Genomic DNA, 25,877 nt, shown 5'->3' on the forward strand with positions numbered 1-25,877 from the left:
AGGTCATTGAACCAAGCAAAACATTTCAGTGCATGCAACACACATCAAAGTTGCTGGTGAACGCAGCAGGTCAGGCAGCATCTCTAGGAAGAGGTACAGTCGACGTTTCAGGCTGGGACCCTTTGTCAGGACGAAGGGTCCCGGTCTGAAACATCGACTGTACCTCTTCCTAGAGATGCTGCCTGAGTCCTGACGAAGCGTCCTGGCCTGAAACGTCGACTGTACCTCTTCCTAGAGATGCTGCCTGGCCTGTGGCGTTCACCAGCAACTTTGATGTGTGTTGCTTGAATTTCCAGCATCTGCAGAATTCCTCGTGTTTGCATTTCAGTGCATGTTTGTTTTGATGTACATGTCAAATAAAGCTAATCTTTAATGTTTATAGGGATAGGACTGACTCACATTTGGAAATGTTCTATGGTTGAGCGAGCTGGGGCTTTTCTTTTTGGAGTAAGGAGGATGAGAAGTGACTTGGTAGAGGTGTAGAAGAGGATAAGAGGCATAGAGTGAACAGCTAGCCCCTTTTACCCAAAACTGAAATGGCTAATACAAGGGGGTATAATATTAAGATGTCTGGCGGAAAGTATAGGGGCAATGTCAAAGGTAAGTTTTTTACGCGGAGTGTGGATGTCAGGGGTGGTAGTAGAGGCAGATGCATTAGGGACATTTAAGAGACTCTTAGATAGGGACACACATGAAAGAAAAGCAGACGGCTATGTGGCAGGAAAAGTTTAGATTAATTTTGGAATAGGTTAAAGGGTTGGCACATCCTCGTGTGCCATAAAGGCCTATACTGGGCAGTAGTATTCTATGTTCTATGAACTTAATAGAGATAGTGGGCATGGCTTTGTACAGGATAGGTCATGTCTTAAAAATTTGATTGAGTTTATCGAGAAGGTAGCAAAAATGACAGATGATGGTAAACTAGTGGATGCTGGTAGGCTGACCCAGATTAAAGTCCATGAAATCCACACAATACTGGATTCAGAATTGACTTGGCAGTAGAATACAGGGGCAATAGTGGAGGGGCGTCATTTTGACAGGAGGTCTGGGACCAGTGGTGATCAGTGCTGGGACCTCTGTTGTTTGTGATATACCTTATATAAATGACTTGCATGAAAACGTAGATGGATTGATTCATAGACGACACAACATTTGGAAGATTGTCAAAGGTTACAGAGCAGGATACAGAGCAGATAGAAATTTGGGTGGAGAAATGGCAAATGGAATTCATTCTGACACCATGTATTAGGGAAGTATACAGTAAATGGCAAAACCCTTAGGAATATTGATGGACATTGGGATCTTAGAGTGTAAATCTATAGCTCTCTGCAAGTGTCAACACAGGTAAATAGGTTGGGAAAGAAGGAGTATTGTATACTTCCATCTGTCAGGATGTTGAGTATAAAAGTCGGGAAATCATGTTGAGATTATATAAACCTGAAAGTTCTTGAGCTGTACTGTTCTATGTTCAGACTGAAGTGCAGAATCCCTTGCTCAAATTGCCATCAAAGTGATCACCTCCTGGACATTAACCAACATGTCCCAAAAGCCGTCTCCATTTTCGCCTCCTACATAGTGAAGGTCTTTTCAAACCTTTGGCAGCTTTGACCTCCCAGAGATACAACAAAAAACCCAACAAAACAAGTCTACATGTGCATTTCAACACAGTACAACGCATATCAGGAAAGAGAATAAGGAAACACATTTACCTTCTTTGCTCCAGTCAGAGCTGATTTTTGTAGCTTCCGGTAGCAGTATTTGGCATACGTGCTAATAGCAACACCTATCAAAGAAAAACAGGAGACTATTAGACATGAAAATTGAAAATTGATGTGAGATTTAATGAGGAGGAGAATAAAAAGGTGCATGTGTGTTGTACCTGTAAGAGCATTGAGCACATCTAGATGCAGCATTTATCATCAGGGACCCCCACCACCCAGGCCATGGTCTTTTCTCACTGCTGTCATCAGGAAGGTGGTCCAGGAGCCTCAGGACCTGCACCACCAGGTTCAGGAACAGTTATTACCACTCAACCATCAGGCTCTTGAATCAAAGGTGATGACTTCACTCAACTTCACTCGTCCCATCACTGAACTGTTCCCACTTTCAAGGACTCTTCATCTCTTGTTCTCAATATTTATTGTTTATTTATTATTATTATTTCTTTTTTTTCTTTTGTATTTGCGCAGGTTGTTGTCTTCTGCACACTGGTCGATTGTCCTTCCTATTAGGAGCGGTCTTCTATTGATTCTATTATGGTTCTTGGATTTACTGAGTATGCCCACAAGAAAAGAATCTCAGGGTTGTACATCTATTGTACTTTGATAATAAATTTACTTTGAACTTTAAACTTTGACTATTTTTGCTAAAAGATTATTGATTTCTGTACAGCTATTGGCTGGTTTAACACTGATAAGCAATCGGCACCAGACTTGACAACGCTGGATCAGTAGACTCCCTGCATCAGAGGCATGGCCTAAATCTGTGCACTGTGGTACTCCAGGACATCGGAGTCACCTGCGGTTGGAGTAGGCTCATTAGGCAGCAGATGAGGTGGTTAGATAGAAACTTCAGGGGACTGGTAGGCTATTGGGAGCCTCTGACAGACTCCTGGCTCCCTACAGCTACTAGAGAAAGGATGATTCTGGGAGTGGACTAGCAGGAAGAATACCTTATAATCTCCTGCTCTAGAATGGTGGACTACACATTTCCCTCCACAGATGCTGCCTCAACCACTGAGTATAAGACAATAACACCATAAGACATAGGAGAAGAATTAGGCCATTTGGCCCATTGAGTCTTGAGTCTGCTCTACCATTTCATCATGGCTGGTCCATTTCCCTCTTAAACTCATTCTCCTGCTTTCTCCCCATAACCTTTCAAGCCCTGACTAATCAAGAATCTACCTCTGCCCTGAATACACCCAATGATTTGGCCTCCACAGCCGTCTGTGGCAATGAATTCCACAGATTTACCACATCTGGCTAACGAAATTCCTCCTCATCTCTGTTCTAAATAGTCATCCCTCTATTTTGAGGCTGTGCCCTCTGATCTTAGTATCCCCCACCAAAGGAAACATCCTCTTCACACCCGCTCTATCTAGGACTGTTAGCATTTGAGCATCTCCAGTGTCTTTGTGTACTTCTCCTGATTTACAGTACAGGCAGTCCCTGAGTTACAAACATCCGAGTTGTACTTACGAACGGAGGATGGAGAACGCCGTCCGCCATTTTAAGTCAGATCACGACGCTGTCCGCCATTTTAAGTCATTGCCGTTAACACCGTGTTGAGTGTGTAACTTTGTATTTGGCTTAAATTTTTCTTAGCAAGATTCACCCTGACCCCCACCCCCCTTTTCCAGTCAGCACCGTCCCCACTTGTCCCATTTAATTTGTCTCAGTGCGGGTGGACTTTAGGACCCGGCGGAGCTCGGGACCCGCCGCCCATGGCTGCTGCTGAATCCGCAGTATTTCTGTTCCGTTGACGGAAAACGATTACGATTGAAAATAAAGTGGAAATAATAAAGCGATCGGAAAGAGGTGAAATGCCATCGGTCATTGGAGAAGCTTTAGGCTACAGTTGGTCAACGATTAGAACTATTTTAAAGGATAAAGGATAAAGTGAGAATAATGGAGCATGTGAAAGGCCCTGCCCCGATGAAAGCTACAATTATTACTAAACAACGCAATGGTTTAATTATTGAAATACATACGTTTCTTACGTGTTTTATATGCATAGAAAGGTAAAATATATATTATATACTAAGTCAAACTTTTGACTAACTGACACTAAATAATACCGGATGTACCTGTTCCGACTTACGTACAAATCCGACTTAAAGACAGACTCAGGAACGGAACTCGTTCGTAACCCAGAGACTGCCTGTATTTGCATATCTTGTGTCTCCTGTAATAGCCACTCTCTTCCTCTCCTGCCTTTTCTTTTTGGCGTGTGCCTGCTTGCGTGCGAGTCTCTGCATGTGCATGCGTGCGTGTCTGTGCGTGTGTGTGTGTGCGTCCGTGATGATGTCTTTTTCATGGCTTCTACAAGGCACGGAGAGACTGTGTGGCGGACCACTCCCCACACAGACATTTTCGCAGCATTTTTCCCTTTATTTTATGAGGGCGAGTTGCAATCTCGACACTCAACCCGGCACAGATGGAAAGCGTACTCGGGAGCGGACCCGAGTGGTTTCGAACCCGGGAACCTCCGCTGCCAGGTCCAGCGCCAATGTCATTGCGCCATCAGCTGACCCCTCTCCTGCCTTTCTAATCTCTATTGATTACACATCTTTTTCCTCTTCTGAACCTAAATTATCCATCCTATCCTAGCTTGTTCCAGTGGAAACACTGACAGTCAGAAAACCATAGAACATATACTGTAACATTACAGCCCAGTACAAGCCCTTGTGATGACCTTTTAACCTACTCCAAGATCAGTCTAACCATTCCCTCCCACATAGTCCTCCATTTTTCTCTCATCCATGTGCGTATCTAAGAGTTTCTTTACTGCCCCTAATGTATCTGCCTTTATCAACCCCCTCAGGCAGAGTTTCCCATGCACTTACCATTTTTGGTGTAAAACAACTTACCTCTGACACCACCCCCTCCCATACTTTCATTCAATCACCTTAAAATTATGTCCCTTCATATTAGCCATTAGCCTGGGAAAAAGTCTCTGATTATTCACTCTATCTATGCCTCTTATCATCTTGACACCTCTATCAAGTTGCCTTTCACCTCCTTTGCTGCAAAGAGAAAAACCTAGATCCTCATAAGACATGTCCTTTAATCCAGGCACCGTCCTGGTAAATCTCCTCTGTACCCTCTCTAGAGCTTTCACATCCTTCCTATTATGAGGTGAGCAGAACTGAATGCAATATTCCAAGTGTGGTCTAAGCAATGTTTTTATAGAGCTGCAATATTATCACGTGCTTATTGAACTCAATCCTCCAACTAATGAAGGCCAACACAGCATGCACCTTCTTAACCTTCCTATCCATAGGTGTTGAAATACAGGAGGTTATAATATTCCCCTCCCCAGGTTGGTGCTTTCAAGTAGTACTGGAGACACTGACTTTTAGATGTAAGATTCAAACTTGTTATTGGTTCAGAAGGAGCAACAAGCTTTCTCTCAAGAAGAAACGTAGGCGAGTCACCACACTTCTGGCATCAACATAGCATGTCCAGTATTTACTAATGCTAACTTGTAAGTTGTTGAAATGTGGGAGAAAACCAGAGCACCCAGAGCATACAAAATCCTTACAGACAGGGGTGGGAATTGAACCCTAATTTTACAGCTGGTGCTGGAAAGCATTATGCTAACCACTATGCGACCTTGCTGCCCTGTGTCAAGCAGGTAGATACATTAATGCAAATCGTTTTGTTACCTGTAATGAAATCAAAACTCATTACATTGCTCTTAGAAGCTAAGCTAACACCCTGGCTGTTGTCCAACTTCCTTTCTCTTCTATGGCAACTTGGGTTATACTGGCAAATTTGGTAAACTGTTTTATTACTGTCATATTTACCAATGTACTGTGATGAAGTTTGCTTATTATGCCAACCATACAGACCATTTATTACAACGGTACATTGAGGTATTTATTTATTTTTATTTACAGATACAGTGTGGAACATCCCTTCTGACCCAAGGAGCCATACTGCCCAGCAACTCACCTATTTAACCCTAGCCTAATCACAGTGACCAATTAACCTATTAACCGGTATGTCTTTGGAAATTGGGAGGAAACCAGAGCACCCAGAGGAAACCCACACATTCAAAAATGCAGAATAAATAAGTTGGCTAGATCATAGAGGACTAGTCTTGATGAAGGGTCTTGGCCCAGAACGTCAACTGTTTATTCCTTTCCATAGATGCTGCCTGACCTGCTGAGTTCCTCCAGCACCTCATTCAAACCTATCGAATGTTGGAAAGCCTTGGTAGAGTGGATGCGAAAAAGATGCTTCTTTTGGTGGGGGAGCCTAAGACCAGAGGACCCAGCCTCAGAAAAGAGGGACTTCCATTTAGAATGCAAATGAGGAGGAATTTCTTTAGCCAGAGTGGTGAATCTGTGGAATTCTTTGACACAGGTGGCTGTGGAGGCTAAGTTGTTGTCTGTATTTAAGGCACAGGTTGATTAGTCAGGGCATGAAGGGTAATAGGGAGAAGGTGGGAGATTGGGGCTGAGAGGGAAATGGATCAGCCATGGAGCAATGACGGAGCCTAATTCTGCTCTTCTATCTTATGGTCTTATTTTGTATGTGTTACAGAGGGCTGGATCATCTCACTTAAGATGTTATCTGTAGAATTATAAACATCGTGATTGTTAGAGTGGATTTCTTTTTGGGTAGATGATTTGTTAACACTTAAATGACTTTGGCCACCAGACTTCTATTTTAACGGTTTGACAAAGAACTGTGGATTGAGTCCACCACAATGGGCTTCCTAAAAGGTGTAAATACCAGATGCTTCTGATAGTTTGACCTGATGCTGTAGTTTCGAAGGCAGTATCACCTATACATTATAAATATTAATTGTATTAATTGTCTTCTATGTTATCACGGGAAATGCCAAATAAATTTATCGTAGACTTAACTTACATTCCTAAAGGCTGTAGATACCAACCCAGACATGTTGGCATCGGGAGGAAAGGATGGTGTGAGATCTTGTATGTAGCTTCAATAGGAAGCATCGTCTATGCATTGTCTGTAACTTTTTAAGTAGCGATTGCCTTTGTGTTTAGCATATAAATATCGAGCCCACATTTAGCTAGCAGACCTTTCTGCGGAAAGTGTCTCCGTCTGTAAGATGTCCACTGTACCTTGCTGTGTCGAATAAAGAAGCTGCTTTTTATCTACCAGTGACTGTCTCTCCAGTAATTTCATCCACGCTACAACAGGGATTACGCGTGCTTACAGTTCCAACTGTGATCAAGACAGAACAGGGCAGACCTACAAACAAGGTCCATCCGGTACGACACCAGAAAACAGCGTTCAAGGAAAGATTCTGAAGGTCAGTGCTGGTTCAATCTTTGTAGCAGAGACTGGGTGAGTGTCTGCTTTATAGGGACATTAGCCACTGGTGTGACATTAAAGTGACTGTGCCAGATATGGATGAATAGTTGCTTCCATTAATAGCAACTGGAGCACTCTCTATCGGACTGCTTCACTGGACACGTCACATTTGTTTACAGTTCAACCCTTTCCCATTCCCAGGATATTACATCAGTACATTGCTGAACAAAGATGTCAGGCTCTCATAATGATGGCATTCCTTCAGGTCCCTCAGAAAAACTCTTGTGGCTGCCCAGTTTGAAACCTGCCTTAAGCTGGTTCCTTTGTGAGATAGTTTTCCATTTATCCAGCACTGGACTAATGGCACTTAGAATGCTTATGTCCCAAGATGCCTTCCAGTAAGGACTTAGGGTGGAAGAAGAGCATGAACAAAGCTCCACATTTCAAACAGAAGAAACCAGATTAAAGAGCTTCGGTTCAACTGAGGTGTGACCATAAGACGTAGCAGAAGAATTAGACCCATCGAGTCTGCTCTGCCATTCCATCACAGCTGATCTATTTTCCCTCTCAACCCCATTTGACTGCCTTCTCCCTGTAACATTTGATGCTCTGACTAATCAAAAACCTATCAAACTTTGCTTTAAATATACCCAATGACTTTGCCTCCACAGCCATCTGTGGCAATGAATTCCATAGATTCACCACCCTCTGGCCAAAGAAATTTCTCCCCATCTCTGTTCTAAAGGGATGTCCTTCTATTCTGAGAAGGTGCCCTCTGGTCCTAGACTCCATCATTATAGAAAACATCTGAGTACAGGCCCACAGCCATTAAATGCTCCTCATATGTTAAACCTTTCATTCCCAGGATAATTCTTGTGACCCTCCACTCTTCAATGCCAGCACATTCTTTCTTAGAAAAAGGCCCATAACTGCTTACAATACTCCAAATGGGGTCTGGCCTATTGGTTCTAAAGCCTCTGCAATACAACCTTGCTTTTATATTCTAGTCCTCTCAAAATAAATGCTAACGTTGACTAATAAATGGCACGGTATACTGGCTGGAATGGCAGAGGAAGAAGCTATGTAATCATTTCCTGGATGAACATACGGAATAGATATGGGAAGCATACAAACAGCCTAAATGGTCAATCAGGCCTTAACTCCATGTTTCCATCCTCTTATCTTTCAATTCCTTGAGAGTTTAATACACCCATTGGTCTTTGTCCTGAATCTGTGATGAAGACAAAACAGAGCACTTCCACAATAAGGTCCACGTCAACTACAACAGTGGCAACCAACATTAAATGGCACTCTTGGATGGAAGGTTCCAGAAAATGTCCAATCTTTGCATAGCTGTGGGCGGCACGGTAGCGTAGTGGTTAGTTCAACACTTTACGGTACATGCGATCCGGGTTCAATTCCGCCACTGTCTGTAAGGAGTTTGTATGTTCTCTCTATGACCACGTGGGTTTCCTCCAGGTGCTCTGGTTTCCTCCCACAGTCCAAAGACATATTGAAAGGTAGGTTAATTGGTCATTGTAAATTGTCCTTTGATTAGACTAGGGTTGAATCAGGGGTTGCTGGGACAGAAGGACCTATTCCGTACTGTATCTCAATTAATAAATAAAAAAAATGTAAATGATTTTTTTTCCTCATCTTAACCCACGTGGATGAGACTCACTAGCTTCAGACACACAGCCTCTTGGCAACTACCCTCTCAAACCCTGTCCAAATCTTCTAAGTCTCAGTGAGAGAATCTTGCATTCTACCAGACTCCAGTGAGTATGGGTCAATGTTACTTAATGCAACAATCCCGTCATCCCACAAATCGTGTCTTCCAGATGTGGTTGGACATGCCACATCTGGAGTATTACATTCAATTCTGGTTGCCTTGTTGTAGGAAGGATGCACAGATGGCGCAGAAAAGGTTCACCAGGACTCTGCTTGCATTAGAGGGCAGGCACTAAAAGGAGAGGTTGGACAAACTAAGTTTGTTTTTTCTGGAGCGATAGAAGCTGAAGGAGAGACCTCACAGGTTTAAAAAATAATGAAAGACATAGATAAAGCTGATAGCAGGTGTCTTCCTCCCCTCCCCCCACCACCAGGTCAAAATGTTGAATACCAGAGAACATGCAACTAAACTGAGAGGGGGGGAAAGTTCAAAAAAAGATGTGTGGGGCAAGATTTTATACAGAGAGTGGTAGTGCCTTGAGTGCACTGAATAGAGTACTACTGGAGGTAGATACAATAAAAACTTTTAAGAGGCTCTTAAATAAGACCATAAGGCTGTAAGACATACAGGCAGAATGAGGCCATTTGGTCCATCGAGTCTGATCGACCATTCAGTCATTGCTGATCCTTCTCTTACCCTCCTCAGCCCAACCTCCCAGCCTTCTCCCCATAACCTTTGATACCATGGCCAGTCAAGAATCTATCGATCTCTGCCTTAAATACAGCCAACAACCTGGCCTCCACAGCTGCCTGTGATAACAAATTCGACAAGTTCACCACCCTCTGGCTAAAGAAATTTCTCCGCATCTCTGTTTTAAATGGACATCCCTCTATCTTGAGGCTGTGCCCTCTTGTCCTAGAACCCCCCCCCCCCCAGCATGGGAAACATCCTTTCCACATCTACTCTGTCTAGACCTGTCCACATTTGAAAGGTTTCAATGAGATCCCCCCTCATCCTTCTGAATTCCAGTGAATACAGACCCAGAGCTATCAAACATTCTTCATATGATAACCCTTTCATTCCCAGGATAATCTCTGAACCCTCTCCAATGTCTGCACAACTTTTCTTAGATAAGGAACCCAAACCTGTTCACAATACTCAAGGTGAGGCCTCACCAGTGTCTTATAAAGCCTCAGCATCACATCCCTGTTTTTATATTCTAAACCTCTTGAAACGAATGCTAACATTGCATTTGCCTCCCTCACCACCGACTCTACCTGCAAGTTAACCTTTAGGGTGTTCTGCACAGGGACCCCCAAATCTCTTTGCTTCTCAGATTTTTGGATTTTCTCCCCATTTAGAAAATAGTCCACACATTTATTTCTACTGCCAAAGTGCATGACCATGGATTTTCCAACATTGTATTTCATTTCCCACTTTCTTACCGATTTTCCTATTCTGTCTAAATCCTTCTGCAGCCTTCCTGTTTCCTCAGCACAATCTGCCCCTCCACCAATCTTCGTATCGTTTGCAAACTTGGCAACAAAGCCATCTAGTACATCATCTAAGTTATTGAATTACAGCATAAAAAGAAGTGGTTCCACCACCAACCCCTGTGGAACACCACTGGTCACTGGCAGCCAACCAGAAAGGATCTTTTTATTCCCACTCGCTGCCTCCTACCAATCAGCCAATGCACTAACCATGTTAGTAACTTTCCCGTAATACCACGGGCTCTTAACTTGGTAGCAGCCTCATATGTGGCACCTTGTGACAGGCCTACTGAAAGTCCAAATATTTAACATCCACTGTAAACCCTTTATCTATCCAATCTCCTCAAAGAATTCCAGCAGGTTCATCAGGCAATATTTTCCCTTAAGGAAACCATGCTGACTTTGTTCTATCTTGTCCTCTGCCACCAAGCACGCCGTAACCTCATCCTTAAAAATTGACTCCAACATCTCCCCAACCACTGAGGCCAGGCTAACTGGTCTATAATTTCCTTTCTGCTGCCTTCCTCCTTTCTTGAAGAGTGGAGTGACATTTGCAATTTTACATTCCTTCAGAACCATGCCAGAGTCCAATGTTTCTTGATAGATCATTATTAATACCTCCACAATCTCTACTGCTATCTCTTTCAGAACCCTAGGGTGCAGTTCATCTGGTCCGTGTGACTTATGCATCTTTAGATCTTTCTGCACTCACTTCTCTCTCTTCACACCCTTCAACACCTGGCACATTGCTAGTATCTTCTACAGTGAAAATTTTGCGAAATACCCATTTAGTTCATCTGCCATCTCCTTGTCCCCCGTTATTATTTCTCTGGCCTCATTTTCTCGCAGAACTATATCCACTCTCATCTCTCTTTTTTTTATATACAGTACTTGGAAAAAGTTTTTTTATCTACCTTAATATTGTTTGCTAGCTTGCTTTCATATTTCATCATTTCCCTCCTAATGATTCTTTTAGTTGTTTTCTAATCCTCTATCTTCTTGCTAATTTTTGTTTTGCTGCATGCAATCTCTTTTGCTTTTACATTAGCTTTGACTTCCCTTGTCAGCCATGGTTGTACTCTTTTGCCATTTGTGTATTTTTTTGGTTTTGGAATACGCCTATCCTGCACCTTCCTCATTTTTCCCAGAAACTCAAGCCATTGCTGCTCTGCTGTCATCCCTGCCAGTATCTCCTTCCAATTTACTTTGGCCAACTTCTCTCTCTTACAACTGTAATTTTCTTTACTTCACTGAAATACTGCTATGTCAGACTTTACTTTCTCCTTATCTAATTTCAAGTTGAACTCAATCATATTGTGATCACTGCCTCCTAAGGGTTCCTTTACTTTAAGATCCCTAATCACCTCTGGTTCATTACATAACAACCAGTCCAGAATACCTGATCCCCTAGTAGGCTTAATGACAAACTGCTCTGAAAAGCCATCTCATTGGCACTCAACAAAATCACTCTCTTCATTACCAAACTAATTTTCCCAATCTACCTGCATGTTAAAATCTCCCATGACTATCATAACATTGCCCTTTTGACAAACCTTTTCTACTTCTCATTGTAATCAGTAGTCCACATTCCAGCCACTGTTTGGAGGCCTGTATATAACTGCAATCAGGGTCCTTTTGTCCTTGCAATTTCTTAACCTATCCAACAAGGATTCAGCATCTTCCTATCCTACATCATATCTTTCTGCTGATTTGATGCCATTCTTTGCCAGCAGAGCTACCCCCTACTGCCTACTTTCCTATCCCTCCAATACAATGTTAATCTTGGACATTCAGCTCCCAACTACAATCACCCTTCAGCTACGATTCAGTGATAACCACGTCATACCTGACAATCCGTAAAAGTGTAACAAGATCATCCTCCTTATTTCTTATACTCTGTGCATTAAGATATAACACTTTCAGTGCTGTATTTGCTACCCTTCTTGGTTCTGCATCCCTAATACACTGATACTCACCCTGCTGACTGCAAATTTGTCCTATCATTTGCCTGCCCTTCCTGACAGTCTGACTGCATGTCATATTTGTTTTTTTTACCATCTGCCTATTCTGAGTCCCTTTACTCCAGTTCCCACTCCCCTGCCAAATTAGTTCAAACCTTTCCCAACAGCTCTAACAAACCTGCCCGCAAGAACATTGGTCTCCCTTGAGTTTAGGTCCAACCTGTCCCTTTTGTACACATCATACCTCCTCCCGAAGAGATCCCAATGATCCAAGAATCTGAAAACCTGCCCCGTGCACCAGCTTCTCAGCCATACATTTACCTGCCAAATCATCCTGTTTCCACCCTCACTGGTGCGTGGCACAGGTAGCAATCGAGAAATTACTATCCTGGAGGTCCTGCTTCTCAGCTTTCTACCTTGCTCTCCAAATTCTCTCTTCAGGACCTATTGCTTTTCCTTCCCATGTCATTGGTACCATTATGTACCAAGACATCTGGCTGCTCTCCTCCTTCCTCCAAAATGCTGTGGACATGATTTGAGACATCCCTGACCCTGGCACCTGGGAGGCAACATACCATCTGGATGTCCTGTTCATGTCCACAGAATCTCCTGACTGTTCCTCTGACTATTGAATCCCCTATCACTTCGCTCCCCTCTTCTCCCACTTCCCTTTCTGCACCATGGACCCATGCTCAGTGCCAGTAACCTGGTCTCCATGGCATTCCCCTGGGAGGTCACCTCCCCACAACAGTATCCAAAACAGGATACTTCTTATTGAGGAAAATGGCTACGGGGTGCTCTGCGCCAACTGCCTATTTGCCTTCCCATTTCTCCTCCTGACAGTTGCCCAACTACCCGCCTCCTGCAACTTAGGGGTGACTATTTCCCTGTAACTCCGATCGATGATCTCCTCACTCTCCTGTACAAGCCGAGGGTCATCCAGCTGCTGCTCCAGATCCCTATATGCATGTGAATATGCAGATATGTGGACCATAAGCAGGCAGAAGAGATTGGGCTTCTCACAACATTGTGGGCTGAAGGGCCTCTTCCTGTGCTGTACAGTTTTCTGTTCTAAGTCAATGAATGCAATCTGTACTGCCTCTCAGTCAGTGGGTCAGGCAGCATCTGTAATGGGAAATGGACTTTTCCCTCTACAGATGCTATCTGATCTGTTGAGTTCTCCAGTAGAATGCTTTTTTTTGCTCCAGAGTCCAGCTCTGCAGTCTTTGTATCTCCTGAAATCTATTCAAACTTTTGTGCCTAATCTATAGAAATGTAAGTCCAGGTTTACCTGCATGGTTGGTGGTGCTGTGGATAACGTAAAATGTTGTTAAATGTACTGTAGGTTAAAACGGGACATTGAGCTGGCCTGAGAAGAAGCAGATGGAGTTTAAAATGGAAAAGTAAGGAGTGATACACCTTGGAAGGTCGAAGTTGAAGGCAGGGTACAGGGTTAATGGCAGGATTATTAGTAGTGTGGAGGAACAGAGGGATCTTGGGGTCCACGTTCATAGCTTCCTCCAAGTTATCATGCAAGTTGACAGGGTTGTTAAGAATGCATACACTGTGTTACTGACTTCATTAAAGCCTGTATGGATGAGTGTGTGCCCAGAAAAACTTACTGTACATTCCCAAACCAAAAGATGTGGATGAACCAAGAGGTACATCGTCTGCTGAAGGCTAGATCTGTGGCATTCAAGTCTGGTGGCCCAGACCTGTACCAGAAAACCAGGTATGAGGAGAGCAATTATCGGCCTGTGAGTTTGACGTCAGTGGTGGGTAAATTGATGGAAAGTATTCTTAGAGATGGTATGTATAATTATCTGGATAGACAGGGTCTGATGAGGAACAGTCAACATGGATCTGTGCGTGGAAGGTCATGTTTGACAAATCTTATTGAATTTTTGATGAGGTTACTAGGAAAGTTGACGCGGGTAAAGTGGTGGATGTTGTTTATATGGACTTCAGTAAGGCCTTTGACAAGGTTCCACATGGAAGATTAGTTAGGAAGGTTCAATCGTTAGGCATTAATATGGAAGTAGTAAAATGGATTCAGCAGTGGCTAGATGGGAGACGCCAGAGAGTAGTGGTGGATAACTGTGTGTCAGATTGGAGGATGGTGTGTAGCGGTGTGCCTCAGGGATCTGTACTGGGTCCAATGTTGTTTGTCATATATATTAATGATCTGGATGATGGGGTGGTAAATTGGATTAGTAAGTATGCAGATGATACTAAGATAGGTGGTGTTGTGGATAATGAAGTAGGTTTTCAGAGCTTGCGGAGAGACTTAGGCCACTTAGAAGAGTGGCTGAAAGATGGCAGATGGAGTTTAATGCTGAAAAATGTGAGGTGCTACATTTTGGTAGGACTAATCAAAATAGGACATACATGGTAAATATAACCATATAACCATATAACAATTACAGCACAGAAACAGGCCATCTCGGCCCTTCTAGTCCATGCCGAATTCTTAGTCTCGCCTAGTCCCACTGACCTGCACTCGCCCCATAACCCTCCATTCCTTTCCTGTCCATATATCTATCCAATTTAACTTAAAATCACAACATCGAACCTGCCTCAACCACTTCTGCTGGAAGCTCGCTCCACACAGCTACCACTCTCTGAGTAAAGAAATTCCCCCTCATGTTACCCCTAAACTTTTGCCCTTTAACTCTCAACTCATGTCCTCTTGTTTGAATCTCCCCCATTCTCAATGGAAAAAGCCTATCCACGTCAACTCTATCAATCCCCCTCATAATTTTAAACACCTCTATCAAGTCCCCCCTCAACCTTCTACGCTGCAAGGAATAAAGATCTAACTTGTTCAACCTTTCTCTGTAACTTAGGAGATGAAACCCAGGCAACATTTTAGTAAACCTCCTCTGTACTCTCTCAATTTTATTGACACCTTTCCTATAATTCGGTAAATGGTAGGGCATTGAAGAATGCTGTAGAACAGAGGGATCTAGGAATAATGGTGCATAGTTCCCTGAGGGTGGAATCTCACTTGGATAGGGTGGTGAAGAAAGCTTTTGGTATGCTGGACTTTATTAATCAGAGCATTGAGTATAGGAGTTGGGATGAAATGTTGAAATTGTATAAGGTATTGGTAAGGCCAAATTTGGAGTATTGTGTACAGTTCTGGTCACCGAATTATAGGAAAGATGTCAATAAAATTGAGAGAGTACAGAGGAGATTTACTAAAATGTTGTCTGGGTTTCATCTCCTAAGTTACAGAAAAAGGTTGAACAAGTTAGGTCTTTATTCTTTGGAGCGTAGAAGGTTGAGAGGGGACTTGATAGAGGTATTTAAAATTATGAGGGGGATTGATAGAGTTGACGTGGATAGGCTTTTTCCGTTGAGAATGGGGGAGATTCAAACAAAAGGACATGAGTTGAGAGTTAAAGGGCAATAGTTTAGGGGTAACATGAGGGGGAACTTCTTTACTCAGAGAGTGGTGGCTGTGTGGAATGAGCTTCCAGCAGAAGTGTTTGAGGCAGGTTCGATGTTGTCATTCAAAGTTAAATTGGATAGGTATATGGACAGGAAAGGAATGGAGGGTTATGGGCTGAGTGCAGGTCAGTAGGACTAGGTGAGAGTAAGAGTTCAGCATGGACTAGAAGGGCTGGGATGGCCTGTTTCCGTGCTGTAATTGTAATATATGGTTATATTTGCGGAAGACTATTTCAAGGGCAAAGAGACAATTTCGAACAAGGTTGAAGACGACATCGGATGCACAGCATCTCTGGTAGGGTCTGCAAGACATTACTTCCTACAAAGCAAAACCCAATAGCATGAATGGCAGCGACACTTCACTACCAGATGAACTCAATGACTGCTATGCACGCTTTGAAGGGGAGAACACATTACAGCTGTGAAGATCCCTGCTGCACCTGATGACCTTGTGATCTCTGTCTCAGAGACCGATGTTAGACTGTCTTGGAAGAGAGTGAACCCTCGTAAGGCGGAAGGTCCCGATGGAGTACCTAGTAAGGTTCTGAAAACCTGTGTCAACCAACTAGTGGGAGTATTCAAGGACATTTTCAACCTCTCACTGCAACGGGCGGAAGGTTCCACTTGCTTCAAAGAGGCAGCAATTATACTAGTGCCTAAGAAGAATAATGTGGGCTGCCTTGATGACTAACGCCCAGTAAAACTCACATCAACAGTGATGAAATGATTTGAGAGGTTGGTCATGACTAGACTGAACTCCTGCCTCAGCAAGGACCTGGACCCATTGCAATTTGCCTATCATCACAATAGGTCAATGGCAGATGCAATCTCAATGGCTCTCCACATGGCTTTAGATCACCTGGACAACACAAACACCTATGTCAGGGTGCTGCTCAACAACTATAGCTCAGCATTTAATACCATCATTCCCACAATCTTGATTGAGAAGTTACAGAACCTGGGGCCTCTGTACCTCCCTCTGCAATTGGATCCCCGACTTCCTAACCGAAGACCACAATCTGTGCGGATTGGTGATAACTCCTCCTCACTGACGATCAACACTGGCGCACCTCAGGGGTGTGTGCTTAGCCCACTGCTCTACTCTCCATATACACATGACTGTGTGGCTAGGCATAGTTCAAATACCATCTATAAATTTGCTGATGATACAACCATTGTTGGTAGAATCTCAGGTGGTGACGAGAGGGCGTACAGGAGTGAGATATGCCAACTAGTGGAGTGGTGCTGCAGCAACAACCTGGCACTCAATGTCAGTAAGATGGAAGAGCTGATTGTGGATTTCAGGAAGGGTAAGGCGAAGGAACACATACCAATCCTCATAGGGGGATCAGAAGTGGAGAGAGTGAGCAGTTTCAAGTTCCTGGGTGTCAAGCTCTCTGAGGATCTAACCTGGTCCCAACATATCGATGTAGTTATAAAGAAGGTAAGACAGCGGCTATACCTTATTAGGAGTTTGAAGAGATTTGGAATGTCAACAAATACACTCAAAAACTTCTATAGTTGTACCGTGGAGAGTATTCTGACAGGCTGCATCACTCTCTGGTATGGAGGGGATACTGCACAGGACTGAAAGAAGCTGCAGAAGGTTGTAAATCTAGTCAGCTCCATCTTGGGTACTAGCCTACAAAGTACCCAGGATATCTTCAGGGAGCGGTGTCTCAGAAAGGCAGCGTCCATTATTAAGGACGTCCAGCACCCAGGGCATGCCCTTTTCTCACTGTTACTGTCAGGTAGGAGATACAGAAGCCTGAAGGCACACACTCAGCGATTCAGGAACAGCTTCTTCCCCTCTACCATCCGATTCCTAAATGGCCATTGAATCTTTGGACACTACCTCACTTTTTTTTAACATACAGTATTTCTGTTTTTGCATGTTTTTAAAAAATCTATTCAATATACATAATTGATTTACTTGTTTATTTATTATTATTCTTTTTAAAATTTATTTATTTTTTTCTCTGCTAGATTATGTATTGCATTGAACTGCTGCTGCTCAGTTAACAAATTTCACGCCTGACCCTGATTCTGTTGGTTTTCATTAGTCAGAGTTCAAGAGCCCTGAGGTAATGCTCCAGTTCTAAAAAATTCTGGTTAAACCACATTTGGATTAAACCACATTTGGAGTTTTGTGTTCAGTTCTAGTTGCCTCATTATAGGAAGGATGTGGAAGTTTCAGATAGGGTGCAGAAGAGATTTATCAGGATGCTGCCTGGATTAGAGAGCGTGCCTTATGAGGAAAGTTTGAGTGAGCTAGGGCTTTTCTCTTTGGAGTGAAGGAGGAATGAAAGATGACTTGATAGAGGTGTAGAAAATGATATGAGGTGTGGACAGAATGGACAGCCAGAACCTGCTTCAATGGCAGAAATGGCTAATATGAGAAGACACACTTTTAAGGTAATTGGAGGAAGGTATAGGGATGTGAAAGGTAGGTTTTGTTTACAGAGAGTGGTGGGTGTGTGGAATACGCTGCCAGGGGTGGTGTTAGAGGCAAGTACATGAGAGACATTTGAGAGACTCTTAGATAGGCACATGAATGGTAGAAATATGGAGGGCTATGTGGGAGGGTAGGGTTAGATTGATCTTAGTGTCGGTCAAAAGGTCAGCAGACATGTGGGCCGAAAGGCCTTTACTGTATTACACTGTTTTACGTTTTATGTTTAAGCAGAAGGTGGCATCAGTGAGATCTTCTTAGAGAGATCTTTCTTTATTTTCTTCTGCCACACCCACTTGGACAGGAAGTCGTGGCTCTCTGGGTTAATGAAATATTCTTCCTCACTTTTCCTGGAAAAGTATGTGCAGGACTAGCCAGGGGAAGCCGGAAAGACAGCAAAGCAAGAACAAAAAGCAAGGTGGTGCAGTTGATGCATTGTGGAAACGGTAGAGAAAAATTAAGTATAGAATGACTTCTTGTCACATTGTAAATAAACAGATCTTTAAATACGGGAATGGTCTGGCAAACCAGACTTTATTTCATACATTGCAAAGCAGGCAAAATAATCAGTGTTCTATCAGCTAGAGGTCAGCCGTCATGATATGACCCTTTGTAAGTCCCAAAGCTGTCTCATCTAATACTCCGCAACTTCGTCAGATTAAACAGACACTGAAAGGGTTGCTCCTTTTACCAGAACAGTCCATTTCTTGGAAAGCAGACAAAGATTGTGTTCCACAGGGAAAGAGAAACAGGCTTGCTTTTATATTCTGACGTTCAAAGCTGGTGCTTTCTTAAAGCCCATTCACTGTTTTAAAGTAGGAAATAGAGTGGATGTGTACACAGGAAACTCCAAAAAATCCAACAAGATATTGACAAAGTAATATTTTGGTTTAAGGTCTCATTGGAAAGTTAGCACTTTCTATAAATTCTACATACCAATGTTCCCTCAGAATGTTGGTTTTGATTTTGCATTGACACTTCCAGAATCACAGACTCATATAGCATGGAAGCAGGCTCTTCGGCCCAGCTGGTCCATGCTGACCAACATGCCTGTCTAATGTAGTTCCATTTGACAGAGATGACATGAACACACAACATTCTGAGGCTTGCATTCACTTACAGTGGTGCTAGAAAGTTTGTGAACCCTGCAGAATCCTCTGTATTTCTGTATAAATATGACCTAAAATTTGGTCAGATCTTCACAGAAGTCCCAAAACTAGATAAGGAAAATCCAGTTAAATAAATAACACAAAACACATTATACTTGTTCATTTATTTATTGAGAAAAATGATCCAATATTACATGTATTTGTTAGAAAAAGAATGTAAACCTCTGGGGTAATGCCTTCTACAAAAGCTATTTGGAGTCAGGTGTTCCAATCAATGAGATGAGATTGGAAGTGTGGGTTGTAGAGGTGCCCTGCCCTTTAAAAAAGACACACAAAGTCAGGTTACTGTCACAGCCTGCTCTTCTGAAGAAAGATCTGTTTATGTGCACTATGCCTCGATCAAAACAACTTTCAGAGGACCTTAGAAGAAGAATTGTAGAGATGCATGAAGCTGGAAAAGGCTACAAAAGCATTTCTAAAGACCTGAGTGTTCATCAGTCCACAGGAAGAGAAACTGTCCACAAATGGAGGAAACTCAGTACTGTTCCTACTCTCCCCAGGAGTGGGCATCCTGCAAAGGTCACACCAAGAGCACAACGTGCAATGCTGAAGGAGGTGAGAAAGAACCCAAGGGTAACAGCAAAAGACCTGCAGAAACCTCTAGAACTTGCATGTTCATGTGTTCACTAAAATAGAAACACTGAACAAGAATGGGTTCATGTAAGGAGACCACGGAGGAAACCACTGCTCTCCAAAATAAAAACATTGCTGCAAGTCTCAAGCTTGCAAAAGACCACCTGGATGTTCCACAACACTTCTGGGACAATGTTCTGTTGACAGATGAGACAAAAGTTGAACTTCTTGGCAGAAATGCACATTCTTAGAGGGAAAAGGGCACTGCACACCATCCTAACTGAAAAGCATGGTGGAAGCGGCATCATGGTTTGGGGCTGCTTTGCTGTCTCAGGGCCTGGACAGCTTGCAATCGTTGAAGGAACAATGAATTCAAAATTGTATCAAGACATTTTGCAGGAGAATGTTAGGGTAGCAGTCTGTCACCTGAAGCTTAATAGAAGTTGGATAATGCAACAAGACAATAATCCAAGAGACAAGAGTAAATCATCAGCAGACTGGTTTTAAAAAAAGAAAATTCATATTTTGGATTGGCCCGAGTCCAAGTCCTGACCTTAATCTTACAGAAATGTTGTGGAAGGACATGAAGCAAGCAGTTCATGCAACATCCCAGAGTTGAAGCAGTTTTGTAAGGAGGAATGGCCTAAAATTTCTCCAAACCAATGTGCAGGACATATCAACAGTTACCAGAAACATTTGTTTGAAGTTATTGCTGTACAAGGGGGTCACATCAGTTATTGGAAGCAAAGGTTCACATACTTTTTCCAACAAATACATGTAACATTGGATTATTTTTCTCGATAAATAAATGAACAAGTATAATGGTTTTTTGTGTTATATTTATTTAATTAGGTTCTCTTTATCTAGTTTTAGGACTTACGTGAAGATGTAATCACAGTTTAGGTCATATTTGTGCAGTAATTGATAAAATTCTACAGGGTTCACAAACTTTCTAGCATCACTGTACAGTCAGTGAACCCTACCTCATTATTTTGCCTTCTTTGTGCACTGCTTATTTAATTTTTTTCATATATGTGACTTATAGTATATTTTATATATTGCACTGTACTGCTGCAAAAAAAAACACATTTTATTATTGTGGTGGTGGTTGCCGGTCATATCCGACAATGACAGGAAACCTGTGTGAGAGGTTTTTAAAGTGGAAAAGCTGTTGCACCGGGGCAGTTCCACTCTCTTGACCTTGGAAGTCCGGGTGCAGTGGTATGAGTAGTCTTCACAACTGGGATTTTCCTTGTTTGTAGTGAATGACCATGATCTCTTCTGTGCGTTTTTGTCCCCTCCGTTCTCCACAGAGCACTGCAAAACTGTCTTCCCGGTCATTGGATCTTACTGTAGACCTCATCCAGAGCTGACTTCATATGCTAGGACAGGTGTGTCTCTGTCTGACCAGGACTGAGACCCGCTGGTTACCCTCACCCGGCTTGGCCCACTTGTTAAAGTGATGTAACATGCAGACAGGTATTGGAGCCACAGGAATGTCAGTGATAATAAATATGATTCTGATATTGTTAAAATCCATCTAGTAATAGCTGACAAACTCATTTTAGCTGAAGACAAGTAGGACATGATTCTGCACAGGCAGTAAGCCTGGACTGTGAGGAAACCCTTCATTTAATGATTCCCTCTCTAAAAACGACCTTAGCAGGATAAGGGGAATCTGATTTTATTTCCTTGCCTCCTTGCTGAAGGTCAACATAAAGACGATTTGACGAGTTCATAAAATCTTCCACCAATCAACAAGTATTGACATTTATAAAAGGGTCGACCCACTCATCGTCCTGATCCAGACTGGGTGGTTAGAAATTGCAACAGCATACAGACAAAGGCAAATTTACAGAGATTATAGAGGAGAAACTGACATCTGAGACAACTCATGCATCAATTAGGATATCCTTTCATCAAGCCAGTAAATTAATCCTGCAAATTATCTTTAACAATGGACTTTCAATTCCATTAGACAAACTACCCAAGCGTTACTTACAATATCACCCCCACCATCTCCCCGGGATCCCACCTCACCACCCCCAACCTCTCCCCAACTTGCAAATTGCCAAAGTGCAGAAATGGCAACAGATTTGGAAAGAGTTACTCGCCGATAAAATGCCAAGCTGAGACAAACACAGGGACACATGGACACAATGTCGAACAGAATCAAAACACGGAAGTATTCCATTGTTTTACCACGGCTCAACCACCACAGGCCTGAGAAAAGCAGCAGAGACTCCATAAAATATGCAGCGACAGATGGATGGCTGGGTGTGCACAAAGGGTTTGGATTTCCCACTCGAGTTTGTCTTTCACACACAGTTCTCTTCAACCACAAAATGAAAGTGAAACTTTTTCTTTGACGGGACATCACAGTTGTGTAATGCTATTCCAGTGCCAGCAACACTGGTTCAATTCACGCTGCTGTCTGTGAGGACTTTGTCTGTTCTCCCACATCCCAAAGATGTAAGGGTTTGTAAGGTGTGACTATTCTATGTTGGAGGCAGAAGCATAGCCACTCTTGCGGGCTGCCCCAGCACATCTTTGGACTCTGTTGGTCGTTGATGCAAACGACGCATTTCATTGTATGTTACATGTACGTGTGACAAATAAAGATAGTCTTAAAAATCTTAATCCTATATTCTTCATTTTATATTCCCACTGAAAAATGGCTCCTGGCTCACCAAGAAAGCTGCGCTGGACTGTCCCCAGCTGGGGAAGAGAGATGGTGGTGGAGGGGAATAGTTTTGGGGAACGGTTTTGGAGAAGGAGGATGAGTTAAGGGGAGAAAAATGATTAGGAGTGGCATCCAGTTTTTGTGTCAATGGAGAAATTTGCCAGCCAGTAAATAATATTGTCTGGATCTCTGCATCTAGTCACCCTAATACCATTCTGCTTCCATTACAGGAAGGATGTGGAGGCTTTGGTGAAGGTGCAGAAGAGGTTTATCATGATGCTGATCGGATTAGAGGGTATCAGCTACAGAGAGAGTGAGTCAAACTTAGGCTGTTTTCTCAGGAGCCTAAGAGGCTGCGGGGAGATCTGATAGAAGGGTATCACAGACGGCTGTGGAGGCCAGTAATTTGGTATATTTAAAGCAGAGGCTGATAAGTTCTTGATTAGTCAGTGTGTCAACGGTTACGGGGAGAAGGCAGGAGAATGGGATTGAGAGGTATAATAAATCAGCCATGACAGAATGGGAGAGCAGATCTAATAGGGTGAATCCTTTGTCTTATGGTAAAGAGTCAGAATCCTATACCCTGGGTAGAAATGTCAAATTCATTTAATTCATGCACTTAAAATGAGAGGAGGGAAGTTTAAAGGTGTGTGGGCTATTTTTTAATATACAGAGAGTGAAGGGTGCCTGGAATGGGCTGCCAGGGGTGGTGGTGGGAGCATATACATTGGTGGTGTTTACAAGGCTGTTAGACACATGAATATTCAGAGAATGAAGAGATATGGATTATGTACAGGCAGGTGAGATTTTGTTTAATTCAGCATCATGTCAGCTAAAGGGCCTTTTCCTGTGCTGTACTGTTTTTATAATGGCAAAACTGACACTAAACCTACAAGCTTTGCTGAATTTAAGATAAACGGACCTTCTTAATTTGGCAAGCTCACTAATACAATATCACCTCTGTAGAAATCCAGCCTTCCTAAGCAATATACTTCTCTAATGAAAATATCGATGTCCAGCATGCTTGGAATTCCCACCTCTCACTACCAGCCTAATCTTTACAGATGGATCTCTGAATTATTTCATGATGTTTTAGCATTCCTTTGAAATGGTTTTCTCTTAATTCCACTTTGCTTTCAGAAATGAATTATCAGTACCAAAGGGAAAACCAGAGAGAAAAGGAATTTGAGGCAATATGAGAGCATGTTATTTAAGGGGAGAAGAGGGAATTTGAGGTGATGTTAGAGAGTGTTACTCATGCAGAGAAAAAGGAATTTGAGGTGGTGTTAGAGACCATTATCCATGTGAGGAGAAGGGAATTTGAGGCGATATTAGGAAGCATTATCCATGTGGAGAAATGGGAATTTGAGATAAAGTTAGGGAGCATTATCCATATGGTGAAAAAAGCAATTTCAGTTGATGTTAGAGAGAATTATCCATGTGGGGAAAGGGAATTAAGACAATTACAGAGATTACAGTGGAAAAGATTTCAATTTGAGATGCAAATGACATCTTCCTATCAGGACTCCAGTTTGTGACAAACTTCTTTTTGAGGATATAAATGAACATTATGGTGAAATTATTTCCTGGAACAATAACATTTTCAAGATTGTCTCAAAGAAGAGATCACATCTCACCATCTGGCTCAGGAAATCCAAAACCTTTCAGCAATACCTTAAATTAGCAGAGGGGCTAATCAAGATTTGCTTCACAGCCCTGGCTGCGTGCCTTCAGGGCGGGCCGTCCCTCTACCCTGTTGCCCTGTGACCCTTGCGCTGCATCGTAAGATGGTGCAAAGCGAAAGGAAGAGCAGTGCAAGCACATGCAGATGGACACTGGGCCGAATCACGCTGGCTTTCAGCCTCAAGGCCTACCATCGGCATCCGCAATACAAGGCTTTGATTTCTTTCGCAATTTCACTCTCTTCTTATCTTTCCTTTCCTGGAGCTCTGTTATGTGCTGTGTCACTGGCAAAATAAATGAAAGTTTCAACAAAATGTAAAAACCCCCCCAAAAAATACAGGATCTGCTGTTTGAACAGGATATCACAAAATGAAATAGAGATAAATCCTTTTGACGTTGCTACCAAATACATCCAAATATCCTGCTTCTTCCTTGTTAGCCCTCCGGTACCCAGACCCCACAAATATTTATCTAATATATTTCAGAATCCACTCTTTTAAAAAAATATTCAAGAAGTTAATCACAAGCAAGACTGGCACTTTCCTCTTCTAAAAGTGGTGAGCAACATTCTATCGAGGGTTCCCAACCTTTTTTATGCCATGGGGACCCCTACCATTAACTGAGGGATCCATGGACCCCGGGTTGGGAACCCCTGCTCTCATGGTGTGTCTGCTTCTTCTACTTCAGTGGGCAGATCAGAATTAATCACTTAGAACCCGGGGTCACATTAATGCCAGTCAGGGTAAGGAGTACAGATTCCCTTTACTAAAGGTGGGATGTTACAGCTGCCTGATAATAAACAAAGTCATTAATGATGTGAGATTTTAAATTCAGATTTATTTTACCACTTAAATTTTGGGCGGCACGGTAGTGCAGTGGTTTAGATAACACTTTACAGTATCAGTGACCGGGTAAAATTCTCGCCGATGTCTGTAAGGAATTTGTATGTCCTCCCTGTGGCCACATGGGTTTCTTCTGGGTGCTCTGGTTTCATCCCACAGTCCAAAGATGTACTGGCTGGTAGGTTAATTGGTCATTGTAAATTGTCCCGCGAATTAGGCAAGGGTTAAATTGGTGAATTTATGGGTGCCGCAGCTCGAAGGGCTGTTCTGCATTGTATTTCAATAAATAAATAAATAAGCAAATTTAAATTCCTCAGCAGCATTAACATGAATCAAACTCATGTTTCCAGATAATCAGTTGTTGGATTAGATTGTAAAATTGTTATTTTTCTTGTATTTTAACTTTTCCTCTGTTTGCTTGTAATTTTATATAATTACCTATATGTGTGTAATTTTTCAGTGAATTTGTCATTTAGTTGATTCTGTATTGGCATTGTCCATCACAGGAAAAGCCTCCCCACCACTGAGCACTCCCCACAAAGGAGCACTGCCACAAGAAAGCAACATCCATCATCCAGGGCCAGGCCCCTCTTCTCACTGCTGCCGTTAGGAAGGAGGTACAGGAGTCTGAGGGTCCCACATCACCAGGTTCAAGAACAGTTCTTACCCCTCAATTATAAGGCTCCTGAATTGTTATGGAAGATTTCACTCATCTCAACACTGAACTGGTTCCATAACATATGGACTCATTTTCAAGGACTCTACAACTTATGTTCTTAGTGTTATTTATTTACTTATTGATTAATATTATTATGTGTATTTGCAGTTTGTCTTGATTTTGCATTGGCTATTTGTCAATCTTTGTGCATGGCTTTTCATT

The 25,877-nt window shown here is 42.5% G+C and overlaps 1 protein-coding gene across 16 annotated transcripts in view; it reads right to left on the minus strand.

Annotated features, from left to right (window-relative positions):
* Positions 1 to 25,877, minus strand: part of arhgap39 (Rho GTPase activating protein 39) — a 722,701-nt gene that overhangs the window by 135,064 nt on the left and 561,760 nt on the right. For all 16 annotated transcript variants that reach the window (XM_063044607.1, XM_063044609.1, XM_063044605.1 and 13 more), the window contains one exon: positions 1,710 to 1,783. In XM_063044607.1, the coding sequence (XP_062900677.1) occupies positions 1,710 to 1,783 (74 nt within the window). The remainder of the gene's footprint in view (positions 1 to 1,709; positions 1,784 to 25,877) is intronic.

Source organism: Mobula hypostoma, chromosome 3 (assembly GCF_963921235.1).
Source record: "Mobula hypostoma chromosome 3, sMobHyp1.1, whole genome shotgun sequence".
NCBI lineage: Eukaryota > Metazoa > Chordata > Chondrichthyes > Myliobatiformes > Myliobatidae > Mobula > Mobula hypostoma.